The following is a 22704-nucleotide window of genomic DNA, read 5'->3' on the forward strand; positions in this document are numbered from 1 at the left end:
TTGCTGGATGATATAGTGTAACAAAAAGACATTTTGATGATATTTGATATTTATGTATCTGCTCTAAAATGGCTTAAAGTAGCACATTTTTAAATATTCAAAACATGTTCTCCATACTTTTTCAGTAAATGAACACAAGATTTTTTTTTATCATTTTTTTGTATGCATCACTATAACAATAAAATACAGCAAAATATATAAAAAAATAATCTAAGAATTTTTCCACAATGTTTCATTAATTGAACACAAGGAAGAATGTGTTATTTATTTATTTTGTGTGTGCATCAATATAAGAATAGCAATAAACAGCCGTACATAAAAACATTTTAATACATTACAAATTCCACTCAGGCTCTTTTATTTTGAAATGATGACGCATACAAATGCTTGAATCAATGTTTTCAATTAATTAATTCGTACAGTCTGATTTGTCAAAAAATTAATCAGTTGTTAACCCCACATTGCAGTGCCAAACTTGTACAGTGTAAAACAATGTGATCATAATCATACACTGTTCGTTCGTTGGCCAGAGGAGAACTGGCCCCCTGACTGAGCCTGGGTTTCTCCCAAGGTTTTTTTTTTTTCCTCCATTCTGTCACCTGATGGAGTTTTGGTTCCTTGCCACTGTCGCCTTTTTCGCCTTTCTTCACCTTTGTTGCCATTGGCTTTTGGCTTGCTTAGTTGGGGACATTTAATTTTATATTTAACAATATTATTACAACATTATTTTCCTGTTATCTCTGTAAAGCTGCTTTGAAACAATCTGTATTGTAAAAAGCGCCATATAAATAAAGGTGACTTGACTTGATGTTAGAATGTTACAGCTAGATGCTTAGCAACCGACAACCATTTGAGACTCGTATTTGCGTGCTTTGGACAGTCACGGAAACACGATGAAATAGACGATTTAGGGTTTTTCGCACTTGAAATAGTGGATCATTTTAAACCCCGGCTAAACAGAATCCTGGGTTATCTTTATTTACTTATTTCAAGTTTCACACTGCTCATATATACCCAAGGTTAAAAGTTAATCCTGGGTATTCATAAACTGCCGTTTCACACTGCACATTCCTTAACCCCGGGTTAAAGTCCTTATTTGCAGTGTCAGTGTTACTGACTGGACAAACGCAGCACGTGATCTGTTTACATAAAGGCTCTAGCCTTGCGCATCCTCATATTACACGTTGCTGAGTGTAATATCAAGTTTTTTTTCTGAGTGAACTTTTCAAACTATAAAGGTAAGAATGAAACGGTCTCTTCTTCACTCAAACTGTCGCGTTTTCTATCGCCGTTTGACACTTTTCCTATCAAACGTAGAGACGACTGTTTATATACATCGTGCAGTGTTTCCGTGACTGTCCAAAGCGTGTGAACATAAGGCACGCGATTGGTTATCGGTTGCTAAGCATCTCGTAGTAACGTTTCAACACCGCATCATTTCACACTGTACAAGTTTGGCACCGCAATGTGGATTTAACACCGCAAAAGCGGTGCTGACCCTACATCTAAATTAAAAGTGTGAAACTCTCCTTTACCTGGGTTTAAAAGCTGTTTCTGAACGACGATAACCCGGGGTTGAGCAGTGTGAAAAGCCCTTTTGAGTGAAGACACTTTCATTCTTACCTTTATAGTCCAAAATGTCCATTCAATATAAACTCGATAGTACAGTCGGCAATAATGCTAGAGCTTTTATGTAAACAGGTCACGTGCTGCGTTCATCCAATCAATGACACCGACACCGCAAAAATGCAAATAAGACTGTTAACCCAGGGTTTAGGAATGTGAAACATCAGCTTATGAATACACAGAACTAATTGTTAACCCCGGGTAAATTAAGAAGCAGGATAACCCAGGATTCCGTTTACCCGGGGATTAGAATGATCCAGGGTTAACTATTTCAAGTGTAAAAGACCTTTTTAGTAGTACAGTTATAGATGCTAGATAGAAAAACTGAAAGTAAATTCACCAAAGATTTCGGTCTTTTAGAGCCATTTGATGCTGCTTTAGGAGTGTCGGGAGCAGTGGCGCCCCCTCTGGCAGAGCAGTTGCAGAACGAGCCCTGGTTCCATGGACCTCTAAGCCGCAGGCAGGCCGAAAGACTCCTGACCAAGGATGGAGACTTCCTGGTGCGGGAGTCAGGCACCACACCAGGCCAGTACGTCCTCACTGGACAGCAGGGCAGCCAAGCCAAACACCTGCTTCTGGTGGATCCTGAGGGAGTGGTGAGTAAGATGATGGTCCTTATTAAAACGTTTTATAATTCTTTAACATTAATATGACTATTTAAATTCTGTATCTTTCCTTTCACAATTTTGTAGGTGCGCACCAAAGACCACCGCTTCGAGAGTGTCAGTCACTTGATTAGCTATCACATGGACAACCGCCTGCCAATCATCTCAGCAGGAAGCGAGGTGTGTCTGCAGCAGCCAGTCGATCGCCGAGCTTGAGAAAAAAGGCCGATTTTTCTCCACCACCCTTTTTAGAGAAAAAAACTCCTCCCTTTCCCTCTCCCTTTTTTTTTTTTTTTTTAGCCAGACTCTTTTAGAGAAATACTTTTTTCCAAAATGGGAGTGTAAGCTAATCATATCTTCACAGAAACACAGAATTTTGTACCGCATCAACCACCGGCCATGAAATTAAGAAGCGATGCAATCATTCTACTTGAAATAACCGATTACAAAAAGCCAAACGATAAGGCGTCTGAAAGAGAAGCTGAAGCGTAATGGATATGACATCACTTCCCCAACACAATATCATGTCTTGAATTAAGACTGGGGTGCGTGCACCTGTAACCATGGCAACAGCCCCAGGCATTTTTAGAGTCGAGAGTTGATGTGAATGTACTAAAACTGCAGAACCTTTATAGCACTCTAAAGATTCACATCTAGTGCATTGGGCGAAATCCAAAGACTCGAGCTTCATATTGGTCGTTCATTTTCAGAGAGCCGTTTTGTTGTGGTCGGTTTGTAAATCCTCGCATTGCCGTGGTCTCAAGACTGTTTGATGAATATGCAAAACTTTAAAGAGAATACAGCACTCATTCTTTCATCACAGATGTCACCGTCCACATCAAATTAATCTCATCCTTTGTAATTCCTTCCGGAATTTCCAGTGTTCCCATCAAGGGATAACACTCAAAATGCCTCTTATTCTCACCCTCACAAAACCCTTTACAGAATTCCGAACATGATCCCCTAGGAAAATTGGGAATTTGGGCTTTTTTGGGAACACCCCTGAACATATGTGAAAGCTTTAGCAGCAAGGAAGCTGTGTGGATTTTTCCTTATGCAATTAAGCAGACGCTGTGAGGAACTTTTGCTGCCCGTTATGAGGTAGTACGAACTAGTGTGTGGAAAAAGGGAACATTCCCTTTCCACATAACATCATATATATATCAGCCTGGGAGAAAAGGGACAAAAAAAATTATGAAGTGCAATCTGTCAACATGGATGAGTAAGCCGGAATGGGACTGAGGGACTGCGGTTTGATATCAGACAGTTTAAAGCCTAATTATGATGTAATTTTAACCAGGAATTTATATATTTGTTGCAATGATGTAATCTCGTTGATCAGCTGACGACATTATCGTCCGGATGGTTTTATTCTGGGAAATGGAGGTTCTATTTTTCTTTGTCTTTTCCTCTATTCGCATTGACTATCAATTTGCACGTGTATCGGAAGTTTCAGCTGCTTCAGTATGTTCAGAGCCTTGTTACAAGAGAAAGTGGGAGGATATGATGTGTATCTTTTTTTTAAGGTTCACTATAATTACTCTGCATTTGAATATTGCAAGGGGACAGTCCATCCAGGAAGAGGAAGAGCACTCCAAACGAAATTTGAACGTGTCTTTGCAGCCACAAGTGCAGTTTTTTGTTGAAGCCACAAACAGGAAACCACTTTTTTTCATCTTTGTTTGCCCTGAAATTGATTGTGCCTTTTTCACCGAACACAGACACAACGATAAAACACAGTCGCCTTTTGTGGTCCTATGGGTAATCATGACACTTGATTAATCATGACACTTGATAGAAGTAATTCTTTTCTGAAAAAATAATCAACTGCAAAAATGACACAAGTTAAGTGAGGCTTAGTACAGATTTTGGGAATGCAGTCTTCATTTTCTTCCGCACGTTAATTCTGCTATGCTACTGTGCTTAGTTTAGTGCTGTACTGTGGGTTAAATACATTCGGTTAGTATCACGTTATGTTGCTTAAACTTGCGTTTGTGAATAAACACCTTGTTCTGTCTCTTATTCGGAGACCAACATTAGATGCCCTGTAAGACAACATGTAAATAAGCTTTGCCTATGCTAATAGCTATGTCTAAAACCAGTCATTTACTTTGTGGATCTGTGTCAAATGTATCCCTTGGGAATTTGCAAACTCGCAGGATTGTACTGGGTAAAAAAAAAAAAGGTGTAAGATTTGACTAGCTCCCCTGAAGACAACGCCATCACATTGTGTTTATCACACACGTCTATGTAAATGATGAGGATTTGCTTAGTCAGATATACAAAGGCCCTTTATCTGGATGCTTTATGAATCAAAAATGGGCAACTTGTATTTTTAGCCTTTTTAGTGGATGTAAGTTGTGTGTTTTGAGTCACTGGTCAACATTCATTCCACATTATAAAATCCAGATGGATTCCAGCTGCAGCTGTATGTGACCAGCCCTCACGCTTAAGTGATTTTTAGCCTGTTCTAATTCAAATTTATGCATTGAATGTTTTTTTTTTAATCATTTGATGTCAGTTTTTATGTGCTGATGGCACCACAGATCTGGTGACTCTGGTAATGGAGTTTAAACAAAGTGTGTTTATGAGTCTGTGTGTGCGTGGATGCGTACATACACAGGGCTGGAATGGTCTGGAATAATCTGACTATTACAACTCTGACTCGCCACTCAACAGTTTGCTCATTTTCATATTTCACAGCGGCCTTTTGTTGCATGGAAACCCTTCCTGTTATTGTGGTAATGGTGACTTTTGTGTTGTGGTTGGTTGTTTGCCATTTTCGAAGCCAAAGGCTATCTTTTTCTTATTTGCTTATATAATTGTTGCCTCTTCTTTTTTTAAAAACAAAATACATGTTTTTGATTATTTTAATAATTTGTTTTATGTTGTTGTTCTTTGGGGAAAACATAAATGTTTACACCTGTATCAAACGATAGATTACATATATAAATACATATATATCATTCACCTTTCTGCATTTCATTTTTACCTATTGCCTTGTATAGCACAAAATCCTTTTAAATGATAAAACGGACATTTATTTGAGCGGCTCTGATCTAGATCCCTTTTATATACCAGACAACTTCAAATAATGTGCATAAATCTATTGCTCAAGGGGTTCACAGGCCCTAAATGTGTCAGATCTCAGATTCTTATTGCTGTAATGGCCGTGACATTATTCTGTAATACTTTACATTAAGGTTTCATTTTGTTAAAATTAGTAAACTATGTGAGTTAACATGAACAAACAATGAACAATACTTCTACAGCATTTTATGTTAATGGTAACTAATACATTTACTACACTCTTAATAATAAAGGTTTCAAAATGAGGTTTTTCTAATGCAACAAACAAGTAAAGAAATGAACAAATAGATTTTTACTAACTTTAACAAAGATTAATAAATGCTTTGAAACATATATTGCTCATTGTTAGAGCACAGACTATCTGTATTTGTGTGTGCACTATGGAGCAATATTTTGACAGTCATTCAGGACCTTTCAGTGAACAGTAGAGGAATTAGAGATGAACAATAGGTAGATGAGAGATGTTGTGAGGCCATTGTGTAATGGCAGGTGAACAGTTAGCTGGCATTTTCCACAGCTGAATAAAACCTATTTTACTGGGGGCACTGGGGTGTATCCCTGTCAGAGCATAGAGTGGGAAGGCAGTTCACTTCAGGGTTTCTTCAGAAGAGAGGTTACGGTTGAAGGAAAAAGTGGAGACCCACAACGCGCAGCGGCAAACAAGGACCTGGCCCGCTCTCCTCCAGTCCCTCCCTTCAAGTATTGCTCGCGCTCTCCAGTCGGCCGTGGAGCGTTGGAGAGAGATGAATCCAGAGCGTCCGCTGCCCCGGGCCATGCCCTCCTCACTGGGCCAAGATCTGGGAGATGCAGCCATGAGGATGGGCCGTGACAAAGGCATGCAGGGAGGAAATATGGCATATGGAACTATCCAGTCTCTTAAAGACTGCCTCTACTTCCTGCTCTGCTGCTGGTGCATCAAAGAGATCCTGGACTGAGAAAGAAAGGTAGAACCAATTTTTTTAAGAAAATAAATGATTGTGAGTATGTACCAATTATAGCATACAATCAGTGTTATTTCAGTATTTATATTTTATACATATTTTAAAATTGGCTACCAGTTTTATATTTTCAGTCATTTCAATTAAGTTTTTGTATTTTTTTATTTAGCTTTAATTTCTTTTTATTTGAGTTTTAGTCATTTTAGTTGGCCTACTTAAAAATATAACATTTCAGTTGTCACGTTGCAACATTTCTAATTTTCATTTAAGTTTTTCATCAAATATTTATAATTCGTTATTTCAACTACGGAAACGGTTTTAAAAGTTTTAACTTTGTTTTAATACCAAAATGACTACACACAATGAAGTAATTGAAATGTCAGGTTTCAAGAACTATAAGATAATAATGTTAAGCAATATGTAATGCTCATTTATATCGATGATTCAAACATTTATTGAAACAATAAATGTGAGCGAGGGCTCACAAACATTTAGCCTTGACCTTGTTTAATTGTGTGCAGTCTACTGATGCTACCGTTAGGGGGCGCCCCATGCAACCCCAAAAATCTGCTGAATGTATTATTCTGAATACTAGTACATGGCACTAAACCAGTATATTAATTGCCAGATCATATCTAAAGCAGATTTACATTGTTATTTATTATGTCTTTTTCTTTTTTTAGAGTTTTTGAGCCAATGGATGATTCATCACAGCTGTGTTGATGATACGTTGGCCTGAATCCAGATCTCTTCACACATGCATAAACACACACATGCCTAACAAGCATCAGAGGCTGCTGTATTAATGCGCTTTAAAGCAGTATTGTTAAATTGTACAATAAATAAAAATAATATAGAGAAAAACTGATTGTGTATAAACAGAAAAAGGTGTTTTTCTTTTTAATGGTTTAAAATGGTATAAACTGTTATTGTGTAATGAAATAAAAAAAAACAATACATATGCAAATACAAGTTGAACAAATACAGTATGCCATAAATATGCTCATTAAAATACATACTAAACATTTTACATAAATGGTTACAAAATGTGTTGGTGAAAAAAATGCATGGTGAAGTAGCATAAGTAGCATAGCATATCTAAAGAAGTAGCATATCATATGCTTTATCAGAATAAATAAAATAAACGGACGTATTACACTCAAGGTCAATGTAGAGTCACTTATCTATCTGTACACTGTAAAATAATATTGTTGGTTTAACTTAAAGTAACCTGGTTTCCTTAAGATTTTGAGTTCATTGGAATTAAAAGTTTGAGTTAAAACAATGAAGGATATATCAACAGAAACTCAAAATATTATGTTATCTGAACCACATGAATTAGAGTTTCTGAAGAAGATGTAGGCTGTGCTCGCTCGCTATAATGCTAAACCCGTCACCATGCATAATGTCTGGGTGTTTTGGGTGGTTGATATGGCATCATTTTTGTACAGTTGCTAATGACGTAGTTGTAGCAATGTTAATGTTGGGGTATTCTGAGGTTGCTTGCTTACTTACTAAAGTCAAAAAGTGAAATAAGCACATGCACAGTGATATTAGGGTGCCTAAATATGGCTCAGATCTCTTTCAAAAGTCCAGGGCTATAGATTTCTTCTTTTTTTTTAAATGTCATTGTATATTTTTTGATAACTATAGTTTATAGTAGTTTATAGTCACTATAGTTTATATATAAAATTGTAGTCTCTTTTTTATTTATTTTTAAAAAAATCAGTAGGTTTTCGAGACAAACAACATGAATCCAAATAAGCAACCAATAGTAACTATAAAAAAGCATCACAAACACGAAATTATTTTTTTAAGAGACATATGTTGTTGATCTGTTTTTATTATTAGGAAAATATTATATTCATCAGAGCAAGTGACTCAAACCACTATTTTGCTAGAAATATATTTTGAAATTGGTTTTGAATCTGTAAAATTGTCAAAAAACAAAAGACACCTCTATGATTTTACGTAACCATACGTATATACCAAGTCTACCGTAATACATTCGGATGGAGGTTCGGATCCTTTCCCCGTTTGTTTTAGCATATGCTCCTCATTTTCATGTCACCTGTGTTTGTCAGTCACAAAAAAAGGTGTGCTTTGAAGGACGGAGGAGAAAGTATGCTGTCATTGGTGGAGAATGCAGCATGTGGGCGGGACATAGCTGAACGGCAAGCGCTGATTGGCGGAAAACTTTACTGACAAACACGACTCCAAGACAAAAATGCACACTGGAGTTTGCAACTTGGCACAAGACACGAGAAAGTGGTGGAAATTAAACCTGTATTAAAGAAAGGAAAGGTGCCTCAGAGTTACCAGGTATGGTTCTGTTTGATACTTTTAGACATTTTTTATTTTAACCAAACTCACATTTGTGAAACCCGTCGGCTTGTTTTTTGTTTCTGTATTTCCGGCATGTGCATGTATGTAAACTGCGCCTCGGACATTTGCTTGAGGGTTTTATACTGAACACTCCTATTTTGACCGCTGCCTCTGCTTAAAATGTACACCGAAGTGTAGCGTGTAACAAAACAAACACACAGAGAACATATGGCGTGCAGTATACTATTTTTGACGCATGAAAGTAATAATAGTTGTGCGGATGTTTTCATCTCGTCAAGATGTGTCCTTGTATGGGCATTTTATTTAGGATGAGGTGATGGGAGAGATAAGACTGACAGACGAACTGATGAACGAAGCTTTTCCTTTCAAATCTGGGCTAACATGGTTAAACTCAGGGATAATCTAACAGTTCAAACATTTACCATGGTACTCATATTTTTCCACAAAATGCCATTGTACAGTTATTGTTACTTCTGTAAAATGATAACCAGTAATTGTTATTATTCATAATTACAGAGTATAATTACTTTTATTGTATTACATTAATATTTTAAGAAGCCTGTGAAAGTTAAGCTTTTGTCTGTGAACTTAAAATGTGATATTAAATAAATTCTTTACAAAAAATAATGTATTATAATATACTATTTATAATTATTTATTTATCATTTATATAAATATTAAATACCAGTATTTTCAGTTTTGTAACAGAATCCTCGGATAATACCAGTTCATTTAGGTGCACTTTGTGCTTCTTTCTGTGTTATTTTTAGCTGTTACCATCTATTTCAGACATTCTTCTATATTCTCAACAACTCTCATGGCTCATGGCTACATTGAAAAAAAACTCTCATGGGAGTCACATTATTAGCAGACCCAAATTACTGCGAAAGGAATAAGATCCTTATTAAAGAGTGAAGTGTGTCACAAAGTGGTTCGACTGTGGTTAGGCCTCTTTCATTTTTGACATTTGCTTTTAAGATTCACCATTTTGGCTTAACAGGGTCCCATTCTTGCTCGGTCTTTTTGCCAGATCTTAAAAATCTGATTACTGAATATTCATAAGATTTAGCACAAATGGAAAATGTTTGAATAAGTTGCTGTAAATGATTGTTAGACTTTGGCCCACTTGGAAAAGTAGAACACATCAGTCTTGGTTTTCTCACTGGTATTCTGGTAGTGACAGTAGGTCCATTGCTTTGTTTTTGTCGGTGCTGTCAGCAGGAGTATAACTCCACCATTCTCTTCTTGCATTAATGCCTTTAGTGCTGTTTCTCTTGACATCCTTAGTTACACAGTTCTGTGCCAAGATATTTGCCAGCAAGGGAACCGGTGGTGCAACCAATGGATAATACTAATGAAGTGAAAACTCTTTCACTTCACCTCCAGCTTTTCACTGTTTCCTTCTCTACTTTTTTCACTCATAGAGGCCTGTAGTGGAGTCACCGTCCTCATTGAACTCGCTCTCCACCATCTCTATTATATAAACGTTGTTCATTTGGGGTTACGTGACTAATGTGCACAGACAGCATTTGTGATGTATGCAAAACAGTAGTATAATAGGCCTACATGTTCAAAGTCTTTTACATGTCCTTTAAGTATGTTATTGTTTTGGACTCATGCAATGAAACTCAACACATATTAGTTAACCCTTACATTTTATTATATTGCCTGTTGATTTGTCACTGAAATAGAGCTGATGACTTTCTGAAGTGTTTAAGAACACTTACTGTGTGTTTTGCAGTTGCTGGACGGAGCCGCTAGGGGGCGATGTCTGAAAACAGCAACAGTGCCAGTGGCAACAGCTGGACTCTTCTTACCCCAGGGGTAAAGGTGCGTTTCAGTGTCAGAAGCAGGGGCAGAAGTCTCTGAGGTTTGAAAATTATCATGTTGTTGCATGTCTTGATACAAGGGTCAGTGACGTTACGTTGAATCTATCGGTTTATTCAAAAATAAAATGCAAATCATACATGCAGTGACCTTAAAGCTACAATATGTAATTTTTTTCGCCGCTAGGGGTCGCTAACCTCTTAAAACAAAGGCGTAGGTTGATGACGCAGTGAATAAGCAGAATCATGGAACTTATCGTCATGCCAATGGATCTAATAATGTTTATGGATGAGTGAAAACATTCATGTTTTTTAACATGACTGTGGTATGAAGCAGGGCGCGATTGCTAATAAGAGACAGATATCAGCGCCACACGCAAGTCTCACGGATATAAAGGAATAAGGACATTTCATTCTACCGAACTATCCGCAAGTGCTGAATTACTATCACACTGGTCAGTTTTATTAGACGAATGAAACTTGTGAGGTAACGCAGCGCTGTTTCACTTGGTCTACTTCACTATCACACGTAACTGCATTTGAGTGTGTTGAAAGTTATAATGTTATTCTATGTGTTAGTTTGTTGGCTATATGAGACTAGCAGTAAGCTAGATCAACATTAGAATAACATACTGATCATATTCTAACATTTCATCATGTTGAGCTATATAACATTGATTCGTTTTATGTACATTTGCTCACCTGTCTAATAAAGGACATGCAAGAGCGGCGTCCCGGTCAAGTCGTGACTCATGAACCTCTGTCAAGTCTAAGTTAGTCGCGGATGTGGAGCTCTCGGCATCTCGAAAACGCTGTGCCGATATTGATCCTCGTTTTATTTCTCCTTTTGTCCCAAAGTCTGCTTGTCACGCTCTATAATGTTTAAACGAAACCACAACAGCGTGAGTGTGCCGCTAGACGTAACGTGGTTGTCCACGTTTGTCGCCATTGTTACTATGGCAGTACAAGCGGAAACCAGGGTTAACGTGGATATTACGTCATTGACAGGCGACAAGTTACAAGGGACGGGCACTATTTAAAATTGTGAATTTCTCTGAATTTACAAATTCTTGGAAACATTTAGCATAATGTAAGCACACAATTGAAATAAATAACACTGTGCGCAAGTGGTTTTAGGATATTTTGATTCTGTCTTCTGCTGAACGCAAAGGAAGATATTTTGAAGAATGTCGGCAACCAGACAGTTGATGGGCCCCATTGACTTTCATAGTAGGAAAAAAAATACTATGGAAGTCAATGGGGTCCATCAACTGTTTGGTTGTAGAAGAAATTCATATAGATTTGAAACAACTTGTGGGTGAGTAATTGATGACAGAATTTTCATTTTGAAGTGAACTAGGCTATTCCTTTAAGTTCACTGACCCACAACCCAATTACTCTCGTTGTAGGATATTGTGTCAAGACGATGCTAAAATTATAGAGATTAGGTTTGTTTGACAGAGACACTTTTCATGTGCAGGAGTCTGGAGCTGAGAATGTGGGTCCGGTAGCTGAAGGTCATAAGGTCGAGGGGCAGCTTTCTAAAGCACCTGAGCCCTCATCGGAGGCCAACAGTGACCTGGAGAAGCACTCCTCTGAAGTATCTGCTCACCAGCCAGAGACAGAGACATCATCACAGTTGCAGTCTGACCCAGCTCTCACCCATGGGTCAGAGCAAGCTCAGGAAACTCAGGTGTCCTTCCTTGAATAAATGCTTTAGATGATCTCATATCCTAATTGCCATAATAAATATTACTTTATGACTTTTAGGTCACCCAAAAATGACATTTCGGTCATTTCCTCATGCACTTTTCTTATTCCTTTAATGTCAAATAGTAACAGAATTTTGTTGATCTACCAAATGTTTGCCAGGTAACGTCTCCAGAGACGAATGATGGTCGGGCCCAGCTGAATGCAGCACATGTCAATGAAGACCCCATCTCTGTCAGTGCCACTGTTGAGGATGTCAGCTCCTGGACCCCTGACCATGAGGAACGAGAGGCCCTTACAGGCCACTCGGAGAGCCCAGTTTCTCCTGGCACTGATGTTGATTCATTCTCTGACTCATATACTCACATAGGTCCTACCTCTGGATCAAGTCCACTTCCTGCTTCAGTTTGTCAGGAAAGAGAGTCTCTGAGGAAAACTGAAGGTGAGTTATATACAACATAAATGGTAGTGCCACATACTTTTTCCTCAGTATATTTATATTTGATTTCTCTATGTTTTGTGTATGTGTACATTTGAAAGTGTTGGTGGTGGTCAAAATGGAGCTTAACTACAGTTGGCAGGTCTGTTATGGAATGATGATGGACTTGCATGATGACTGGTGGCAGCTTGACAGCTTGATTTCTGTTTAATGTTGTTCTTTATATATACAGCGTGTCAACTCTGATTACATTTCGGATGCATCATTGTCTATGCTTTTTCCCTCTGGTTTAAGAGAATGTTTGCTTGTTCCTGCATCCTGAAAACACTACGGACTTCATTCTGTATTTATTGCCCAAATCTTTTTAAGTGGTCTCAGATGGTGCATGATGGTTTGTCTTTAGTTTATTAAATTTACGGTCTTTATAAGTCATTTGAAGGAAGGATATGGCTACAGAAAAAATCATTGTAGGACTGCTTTAAGCAGCTTGTGTAACACAACATACAGTACACATACCGTTCAAAAGGCTGTTTTTGAAAGATGTTTTTTTTAATACTTCCAAAGGCTGCATTTATTTGTTTAAAAATACAGTAAAATAGTAATATTGTGAAATATTACAATTTAAAATGATTATTTTCTATTGTAATACATTTTAAATTGTAGTTTATTCCTGTGATGTCAAAGCAGATTTTTTTTCACATGATCCTTCAGAAATCAGTCTAGGTAACGCTTTACAATAAGGTCTCATTTGTTATCATTAGTTGATGTATTAACTGCCATGAACTAACAACGAGCAAATCGTTTGTTACAGTATTTCATTTATTCATCTTTGTTAATGTTAGTTAATAAAAATACAGTTGTTCACAGTGCATTAACTAATTTTAACAAAAAACAACTTTTGATCTTAATAATGTATTAGTAGATGTTTAAATTAACATTAACTAAGGTTAATAAATGCTATCGAAGGATTGTTCATTTTTTGTTTATGTTAACTAAAGTAGGTAACTAATGAAACCTTATTGTAAAGTGTTACCTCATTCTAATGATTTGCTGCTCAATTAAACAGTTGTGCTCATGGAAATCATGATACGTTTTTTTTGTTTCAGGATCCTTTGATGGAAAGGAAGTTCTAAAGAACACTATTTATTTGAAACAGAAATTTGAAATATGTGACCCGATCTGGCGAAATGAGTCGGAAGTCGCAACGTTCTATTTTAAGATATGGGCCGATTATGTGGAAAAACAATTAAATAATAGAATTTTTTTTTTGTGCTAATTTCAAAGAACAGACATTCAAAAATAATCTCCCAAAGTTTCGTAGTCCAGATAATTGAGTAAAGGTATCTAAATTACTATTAAAGTTTACAAAGTTTTACTAAATTCGCTGGAAATGAACATTGCTTTTCTCAACTCCTCGCGTCATCTCTGAGCATTTCCCGGGTATCCCCTGAAACGTCACTATCTCTGCTCTTTAAATGGTGTTACACGTTGTATAGAACCAATCAAAAAGCTTAGAAATGTACACCAACGCTGATCATTTGTCGATGGGAAGCCGTTTCGACTGACCGGCACGCGATTGGTCCAGCCACCCTCCTGTCAGACTCGCAGCGAGCGCTCTGTGTAATAAACAAGCTAGCAGATCTCCTCAGAAAGATTAAATATTATTAATTTGAGAAATGTCGCTGTCAAAAGCGAGCAAAGTTGCCAAAGCGTCATCAAGCCCCCTGGCCATTGCACACTGAGTCCGGGTTTTTTTCGTATGCGTTTTTTCGTATTGATTCGGTGGCTCCGAATTGTCAAAACACCATTCAAACTGCTTGCTACGGATGCGAAAAACTTACGATTGTTTTTATATAACGGATGAAAGTGTCGTAGTGTGCACGCGTGATTGACATAACGTGATTGACAAATGTGAATGAGTGTAGCTATTTATCTGCAAGGAGAATTCATTAATGTGTTTGATTAACCCAATATTTGTTGGTATCTCCGTTATAAATTTGTTAGGCTGTTATTGTCAACTAGCCTACACTAAGATATAAATTGCATAGACTAGCATTATTTGATCTGTTTCCTTGTCTCTCTGCCTCTCACTTTCTCTCTCACTCTCTCTCTCACACACACACACACACACACACACACACACACACACACACACACACACACACACACACTCTCAAGCAATGTAGCACCTCTGTTCAATCTTTCTGATTTTAGTAAATTTTTGTAAAAGGTAGGCCTACTGTTAAATTATTTATTCAAATAAAAACTTTAAAATAATTTGAGCTTCAGCCTGGTTTAATAGCATTTATATATTAATGTCTTTGGTCAAATTAAGCTGTAAAATAAATAGTTTATCCCTTTAAATGTAATGGATTTTGAAAGATATCAACAAAAAACGGGCAAAAAAACTTTAAAAGCGATTTTCTCAGGTTTTCAATTGGAAAAAGAGGGCAGACGACCATAATTCAAATGTGTATATCTTTACAACCATTCAAGGTATGACTTTGACTAGGATATCAATTGAAAGCTTAAGGTCTCCTCTTTCCATTAATACCAAAATCTCAATTTTTTAATTTGGGTCACTGTGACTCATTTTGCTGGATCAGGTCACATATTATGTCTTTACTGTCACTTATGATATATTTAATGGATCCCTGCTGAATAAAAGTATTAATTTCTTTCCAAAAAAATCCCCCCCCCCCCTTTAAACGGTATTGTAAATGTATGATAATCTCATTTGGAAATGCTTCAGTATGGCGAGTTTTAGTCGTCTTGCTAATGTGCAGTGACTGAAGCTGCAGACCAGACTGATGAAGTGACTGTGGGGAGTTCCAGAAATAGAGCCTTCGCCTCAGTACACGAGTAGAGCCTCGATTCACCAGACATCCCTAACCCTACAATCAGAGGACAGTGAATAGTTAATCATAGTAGTTATACCTACTTGTGCAAATAACGTTAGCTATTTTACACACACATATAAAACATCCATAAAGGCCCCCCTAAAAAACAGACATGGCTGCTGTACTAACCAGCTGTATAAAGATTGCTTTTTTTCGTGTTTAGAAAAAAATCATGTTTTTAATATCTACTGAATATAATCGTATGTCCTGTTTTTGTGTAGAGCCTAAAGGAGTGTTGGAAACAAACAGGAAGGAGGGGGATGGTTTACGAAAGAGAAAAATCTCCCACCTGGGCTCTTTGGACAAGACCGAGGCAGAGGATGATGAAGAGGGAGAGGAGGAAGACTTTCAGCTCCCTCAAAGAGAAGAGGAAACCGTCTTTTCCTTGAATAAGTGCATCCTTGCATCTGTCATTCTTCTAGGACTAGGAACCATTTTTTTCTCGGGTGAGCATGAGGCTCCTGTTTTCACACTCTTTTTAAAAAAAAATTATTTGAGGCTTTTGGTCTAAAGATTGCTGTATTCTCTGGATTCATTATAAATGCAGTACCTAGCATGTTCAGATAATCAAATAATAATAAATGTATATTTTTAATACTTAAGGCTAATTCACACCGCATGGACAAACGGCAACATACACGTTTGTTGGGTTTTGCTGGATCATTGTGTTTCCCCTGTCGGCGTCTGTTGGTGTTGTTTAGTGGGGTGAAAACAAACCCCGACCATGATCAATCGGCATGTGTCGGTGTCTGTTGGGGCTGTGTGAACGTGACAGTTATTTTTTCAGAAAATTCTAAATCCAATGGCCAACTTGTTTGTTGCCGTTTGTCTGTGCGGTGTGAATTGGCCTTTAGAAACTTATTTAATTACCATATTCAGCACTAAAATTTTAAATAAAATGTATCATTGCAAATTAAAATTGAAAAAATAAAATTGAAAAATGGAAAATTGGAAGAAAAAAAATCCTAAAACTTTCTGTTTAAGTGTGAATACCTTTTTTTTTTCATTTTTTTTTTTTTTTCATTTTTTTTTTCATAAGTTGGATCATCTAGTAAAGACGATGCTGCAGTTATTAGTACTACATATTAGAAATGTGTTTGTTTGAGATAATGATGGTCATCATTTATAAATGATGATACCACACATTCATAATGATGGTTATAGTCAAATTCTCCAAAGACTCCTGGACAAACTGATATTGAATATGGTTTCATAAAAGGGGTCATGTGACCGAAATGTACCCATGCAGTGGCCTAAATCAGATAGTGAATTTGAATATGTTCCTGTGTCTGAGACTGAGGTGTGTTGTTCCACAGGTGTTCTCATGGACCTGGATGATGGTAGGAAGAGAGAGAGTGTATGCAAGTGTGCGTGTGTGAGCGCCTGGTATTCCCTACGTTATTGGGACCAACCAGGATAGTAATACCAGTCAATTTTGACCTTATGGGGAATTTTTTGGTCCCCATGAGGAAAGCTGCTTATAAATCATACTAAATTAAGTGTTTTGAAAAGGTAAAAATGCAGAAGGTTTTCTGTAATGGGTAGGCTTAGGGGTAAGGTTAGTGTGAGGGGATAGAATATACAGTTTGTACAGTATAAAAATCATTGTCTAAGTCCCCATAAAACATGGAAACGTGTGTGTGTGTTGAGCTGAAAGATAATTTATCTCAAAGTAATTTGCTGTTGCCGCTTTTGTGCTATAATGAATATTTGCTAAATATAAACCACTGGTTCTCAACCTTTTTGACTCCAAGCCTCCACCATCAGATTAAGGATAAGGAATTTTTTCTTCTTTTTTTTTAATGGCAAATTTCTACCTGATAAAATATTTTAGAGCTTAGCAAATCTAGAAAGCTTTATATTCTTATTATGCATTAAAATGCCCATTACAGGTTGTATCAATATACACTTTTCAATGTCTAGAAATCAGATATTTAAACTTAGGCTGCCTCGTACTGTACTGTACCTGGCAAGACAAAAAAAGACGGTTAATTCATTATTATTATTTTGTTTTTAGCTTATTTTAATGATTGTTGTCTTATTTTCCATCATTTTGAGATATCTTGAAGCACCATAGTGTGCTCCAGCGCCCTGGTTGAGAACCACTGATACAAGCTCATTATATCTCTCACTGTATGTGACTCAAAATATTTTATAGCCTGAAATATTTTCACCACCCCACAAAACATTTTAATAACTGCCTATATTTTTTTTATATCAGACATTTAATAAAACATTTGAATGCTTCATTACATCTAATAATAAGTGCATTATTTTTTGTGTGCTTAATATTCTTATTTTGAATAATACTTAATGTTAAATTGAGAGTTTTTTTCTTGGCACTAAATAATGTTTCCATTTTGAAGTCTCTTTTTTTTTTTTACAGTAACGCCTGGCAGTTGCGTTTGAAATTGTTTGTGCAGCATTTTAATATCCTGCAATGTCAGTGGATGCACAACAACTCTGAACAACTTTGAAAGATTGAAACACCATATCAGATTAGTGACATGAATGATGCATACATTTAGAAAACTAATCGGAAGATTACAGATTCAATTCTGAACATTGCATGCAGTGCTGCAACCGCATGCTTTGTGTGATCCTTCTATCCCTATTGTTTGAATGTTACGGCTTCATGTTTCCTTCCCCATCTTCTTCACATTGATGTGTTGCTTTTTTTTTTCCTTTTTTTTTTTTACGATGTATTATCAAGTGAGCTTTGGTCATGTTGTTTTCCTCTCAGAAGCAGACATGGATGTTAAAGAGCTGAAGGATCCAACAAATCAGGTCTGATCATTTGCTCTTCTGTTTTATGTGTGATTTTTCAGACCTACAATTTATATCTTAGTCAGTATTATATAGCCTTTTGAATTGTGGATGTATTTGTGTGTGATAGGAGTGGCTGAACCCTGAAGTCTCCAGAGACACGCCTGTTGATCTTCAGCCTCCAGATATTTTAAGCAAACAGGCAAAGGAAGATCAGCAAATATTGGTACTACAGGCACAACTTCAGGTACAGACATGTGCAGATCTGCGCTAAATAAAGTCCAAAAAAATCCTGAAGTCCATTTATAATATTTCTCAAGGTTTTTTTAACCAATAACAGTTCTAATTTTGTCTTGCATGAATGTTTTTTTCACTTTTTCTTTGACCCTTACAAGTAAATAAGCTGTTTTAAGTGCACTACATTTATGTGTATACAGTATATGTAAATCATCTCTTATTCTGTTCCTAAAGGTCTCTGGGTACAAACGCTGTTGCAATTTACTTTTGAATGACTGTTACATGTAATAAGGCTATTTCTGTATTGCATCATTCTCTTTTATAATTCAAAGGAGCAGGGAAACTTTAGATTTCCAATGTATGACCCCTTTAAAGTGTTTCAGTTGTTCACTGTTCATCATTTGCCCATTTCATTTGTAAACTCAGCAACATCAAGGTGAACTGAAAGCAGCGCAGCTTCAGGCAGAGGATGGAGAGAAAGAGCGTGTGAGGAGAGAAGAGCTGGAGGAGGAGTACCAGAGGATAAAAGGAGAACTAGACAGGCTACCTGCTCTTCAGAAGGAGCTGGAGCAAGAGAACAAGAGAATGAAAGAAGAAAATGTGAGAGCAAAGAAAGAGCTGGAGGCCCTGCCATCACTGCAGAGTGAACTGGAGCATCTGAGAGCAAAAGTTTCACAGCTCACACAGAGCACAGGTGCGGTAAACGCACATCAGCAACGATCCATCACTGAAACGCATGTGCTCTGTGAATTTACAATCCAGTAGCATATGCATCTCTTTAACTTGATGCACTTCTTAAAAATGCAATGCTCATGAAATATTTAATCCAACATATTACTATAAACTCCATCTTAACTCTCTTCCAGAAAGAGCAGAACCTGTGCATCTCGTTGCAGCCTCTCGAGTTCCCCCTGCTGGAAACAAAAGAGATGTACTGCCCATAGACAGACAAGACAAGAAGTACAGGAAGACTTGGGACAAAAAGAGTGTGGAGAAAGAACAAAGCAATGGAGACAAAGAAAGGAAAAAGAAAAGTGGAAAAAAGGAAGATGACAAAGAAAGGAGCAAGAGAGGCACTGAGGGAGAACATACTAAGGAACAGAAAGACTGGAAAAAAGATAAAAGCCACCAGGAAGAAGGTAAAGCTGGGAAGAGAAAAGAGTGGATGAAGGACAAAAAACGAGGTGATGGTAAAATAGGGAAAGAAGGTGAAGACAAGAAAAATTTTAAAGAGTGGGAGGAGAAAAAAGAATGGAAGGAAGATAAAAAGGGGAAGAAAGACAAACATGTAGGACAGGATGAGAGGAGGGGAGACAAAAAAGACTGGAAGGATACTGGGAAAAAGAAAGGGAAAGAGGAAAAGGAATGGAAACCCAAAGGGGAATGGAAAGAGGACAAAGACTGGAAAAGCGATAAACAGAGTGTGAATGATCATAAAGAATGGAAAGATGAATGGAAAGGTGAAAAGGAGTGGAGAAAGGAAAAGAGTGAGGGAAAACACAATGATAAAACGGAGAAAAAACGGAAAGGAGAGAGAGAGTTTCCCAAAGAGGATGGTGGAAAAGATAAGGAAAAGCATTGGAGGGAGAAAGAAAGGGAGTCAAAAGATGAAGAGTGGAAAAAAGAGGGAATAAAGGAGGAGAAAAAAACCAAGGCATTCTACCATCAAAATGAGGGGAAAAAGAGTCCTAGTGAAAAGGAGAAACAGCGGAAGGAGAAACCAGACGAGACAACCTCCCATCACCACTCCGAGCATGAGAACTACTGGAGCAAGCAGAGAGAGCGGATCCAGCACTATAACGGGCAGCGGGACACGTGCAGCGGCGTGGCAGACTGCGCTCGAGTCGAGGGACTCGCTCCTGTCGGCCTGCGGGACTTCCAAACACTTCTCCAATCCTACATGAACAAGCTCCCGGATCCCCAGGACCAGACCTCCAGGGAAGAAGAGCTCCATAAGCTGGTGAAGGAGTTCTTCACGGATGGAGTGTTCGCTCATGATCAGATTCCGTTCAGTGAGTTCGTGGACGACGTGGGGGACATTCTAGAAGACCTGGCGGAAGGTGAAGAGAGCGACAGCGAGGGAGAGGAGAGCGATGAAGATGATGACGATGAGATGGAGGAATTTGAAAGGGAGGCGATGGAGAAATTTGCACTTCCAGAGGAATTGAGGAAGGGAGAGCAGAAGAAAGAGAGCGGAAGAGTGAAAGGTTGAAGGTTCTTTAAGGTGATTTGGAGGTTTCAAAAAAAGGTACATCTGGAAACTATCAGGCCTGATTTCCTGCTTAATCGTGTGGAGTGTCATTTCTAAAGAGCATATTCATTTTGATCAGTTAGGCTTTGCCTTTTCTTTTAATAGATAAAGCAATACTGTAATACCTTCTTCACAACATGACAGCTGTTTCTGCTCACTTTTCATTTTTTTTACCTTTATTTGAACATGTACATAATATGCCCATTTGACCATTCAATAAAGACTCTTGAGTCGCCTGCTCAGTCATCTAAAGATCTGGGGCTGGATTCACGAAACTTTCTTAATAAAACTCCTAGCTTTTATTTTCTCCTTATTTTCTGTTTTAAGGTATGTTAAGAATATTGTGTCTTACCAACAAGAATTCTTAAGAATCTTTTTTTCTTTTCTTTTTTTCTTAAGATGGTTCTTTAGAAAAAACTGACGAAGAATTCAAATATTTGTAATACAATTACACAAAATTGTAAATGTTATCTTCAAATTATGATATAGACTACACAGATGTTTAACAAATTAATTGAACCATTCAAATATTATAATATTAAACATTATAATACTAGATACAGAATACATATTACTACTATATTTTACTTTTATAGTCTAGCATTCTTGTAAATTTGTTGGATGTTTGTTTTAGATTAAAAAACCTTGGGTTATCAGCGGAGAAAGAGACAGAAAACTATTTTAGAGATAATGAGGTGCTTGCTACTTAAAATGAATAGATGAATACATTTATCTGTAAGAGTTATTGTATTATATGTGTAGTAATATGTTAGTATACAATCAATCAAATCATTTTATCATTAAAATGATTGATATTTTATCAAGATATTCCTGAATCCAGCTCCAAGAAAACATGCTGACAGAGGGAACGATGTCAGGAACTGAGTTTTTTGGGACTGATCTACTGTTATGGCACATCAGGTTAATGTTGAAGACCTGGCACATTTCACACGAATATAATTTGTCATAAGAATGAATATTCATCAGAAGAATGTAGTTCAGTGTTGAATGTGAGAGTTACAGTCGAAGCTCATTTGTAATAATATTCTTATTTTGTCTTATCTTTTAAAGTAGTCATGTAACTATCCATTTGCATTTTAAGATCATACTTGACTTAAACACTGTACAGATGTTAAATAGAGTTGTACTGATAGAGTAGTTGTATTAATGCTCATCATTTTTGTTATGATCTGCTTTTTTAAAGTCTTTAATTTATTTTGTTTGTCATTAGGGTTAGGACTCTTGGCCCATTGTTTCTGATTTGTTTGAGAGTTTCACTGTTATTTATACATTTTAATGGAGGATACCTTTAGTAAACAAAATGCCTGTATTGTCTGTAATTCTTAAAAAGTGTTGCTATTTAAAGAAAAGTGCAGGCCATCTTAGTTGTATGTAATGCAGTAAGGTGAGTGAAGGTTTGTCATTTTAAGGTCTGTAATATGTGTTTTTGATCTGAATCATATTGCAATTGTGTCAAACTCTATGCTGTCAGGCAAAACTGCTTGCACATTTAGTTTTCACAGACCCTGTGCTTTTTTGAACTGTCCAATGCAAAAACTCTAGTACACTTAACTACTTAACTAAGGCAGAGTGCAGAAGTTTGTCACTGACCACTAAATTGTAACAAAAAGTGCAACAGAGATAAATGTAATAATGAATGTATTTTGCCTTTTTTTAAAGTTTTAATGGCTGAAGTTCAGATGGTAATGGTAGTGGGAAATGTTTTTGCTGTAAAACTGTTTACAGAATAAAGAGGTGCATACGGTTATGCATGAAGTGTTTCTTTTCAGTGATTGTTATTTGCCATACGATTTGTACATTTTTAGGGAACCGTCTAAATGAGGCCTGCAACAGTGACTCTATCGCAGCTCACAGCTGGTAAAACTACCTTATCTTTTCATCACATCACTTTATAGTTACTAAATAAAAAAAAGGTTTTCTCGGTTCCTCCTGTGCTGCACTATATTTGA

At 37.1% G+C, this 22704-nt stretch overlaps 4 protein-coding genes across 10 annotated transcripts in view; all 4 read left to right on the forward strand.

The window, feature by feature from the left end:
* The window catches only part of shc1 (SHC (Src homology 2 domain containing) transforming protein 1), a 44279-nt gene extending 41681 nt beyond the window's left edge, over window positions 1-2598 (forward strand). For 4 of the 5 annotated variants that reach the window (XM_056267826.1, XM_056267827.1, XM_056267823.1 and 1 more), the window contains 2 exons: window positions 1987-2222; window positions 2319-2598. In XM_056267826.1, the coding sequence (XP_056123801.1) occupies window positions 1987-2222; window positions 2319-2447 (365 nt within the window). In that variant the 3' untranslated portion in view covers window positions 2448-2598. The remainder of the gene's footprint in view (window positions 1-1986; window positions 2223-2318) is intronic. The other variant, XM_056267824.1, reaches the window with a different exon arrangement.
* A 3080-nt stretch (window positions 2599-5678) lies between these two features.
* Window positions 5679-7171, forward strand: lenep (lens epithelial protein). The gene is made up of 2 exons (XM_056267784.1): window positions 5679-6265; window positions 6943-7171. Exon 1 carries the CDS (start codon window positions 6065-6067, stop codon window positions 6254-6256), a length of 192 nt encoding a protein of 63 aa, XP_056123759.1. The 5' UTR covers window positions 5679-6064; the 3' UTR covers window positions 6257-6265; window positions 6943-7171.
* A 300-nt stretch (window positions 7172-7471) lies between these two features.
* The window catches only part of si:ch211-105c13.3 (uncharacterized protein LOC325758 homolog), a 40268-nt gene continuing 25035 nt past the window's right edge, over window positions 7472-22704 (forward strand). The window contains exon 1 of the mRNA XM_056267687.1: window positions 7472-7483. The gene's annotated coding sequence lies outside the window, so the exon portion shown is untranslated. The remainder of the gene's footprint in view (window positions 7484-22704) is intronic.
* Window positions 8423-21094, forward strand: pbxip1b (pre-B-cell leukemia homeobox interacting protein 1b). 3 transcript variants are annotated; one of them, XM_056267680.1, is made up of 10 exons: window positions 8423-8581; window positions 10347-10435; window positions 11912-12124; window positions 12304-12583; window positions 15702-15926; window positions 16797-16820; window positions 18224-18267; window positions 18377-18493; window positions 18913-19177; window positions 19350-21094. In XM_056267680.1, exons 2-10 carry the CDS (start codon window positions 10373-10375, stop codon window positions 20693-20695), a joined length of 2577 nt encoding a protein of 858 aa, XP_056123655.1. In that variant the 5' UTR covers window positions 8423-8581; window positions 10347-10372; the 3' UTR covers window positions 20696-21094. The 3 variants fall into 3 exon arrangements, with proteins under 3 accessions (XP_056123655.1, XP_056123654.1, XP_056123656.1); XM_056267679.1 differs by having other exon boundaries at window positions 18910-19177; window positions 19350-21093; XM_056267681.1 differs by lacking the exon at window positions 16797-16820 and having other exon boundaries at window positions 18910-19177; window positions 19350-21093.

This window comes from Rhinichthys klamathensis, unplaced genomic scaffold (genome assembly GCF_029890125.1).
Source record: "Rhinichthys klamathensis goyatoka isolate OS25496 unplaced genomic scaffold, OSU_Roscu_1.1 h1tg000262l_1, whole genome shotgun sequence".
NCBI classification, from domain to species: Eukaryota; Metazoa; Chordata; class Actinopteri; order Cypriniformes; family Leuciscidae; genus Rhinichthys; species Rhinichthys klamathensis.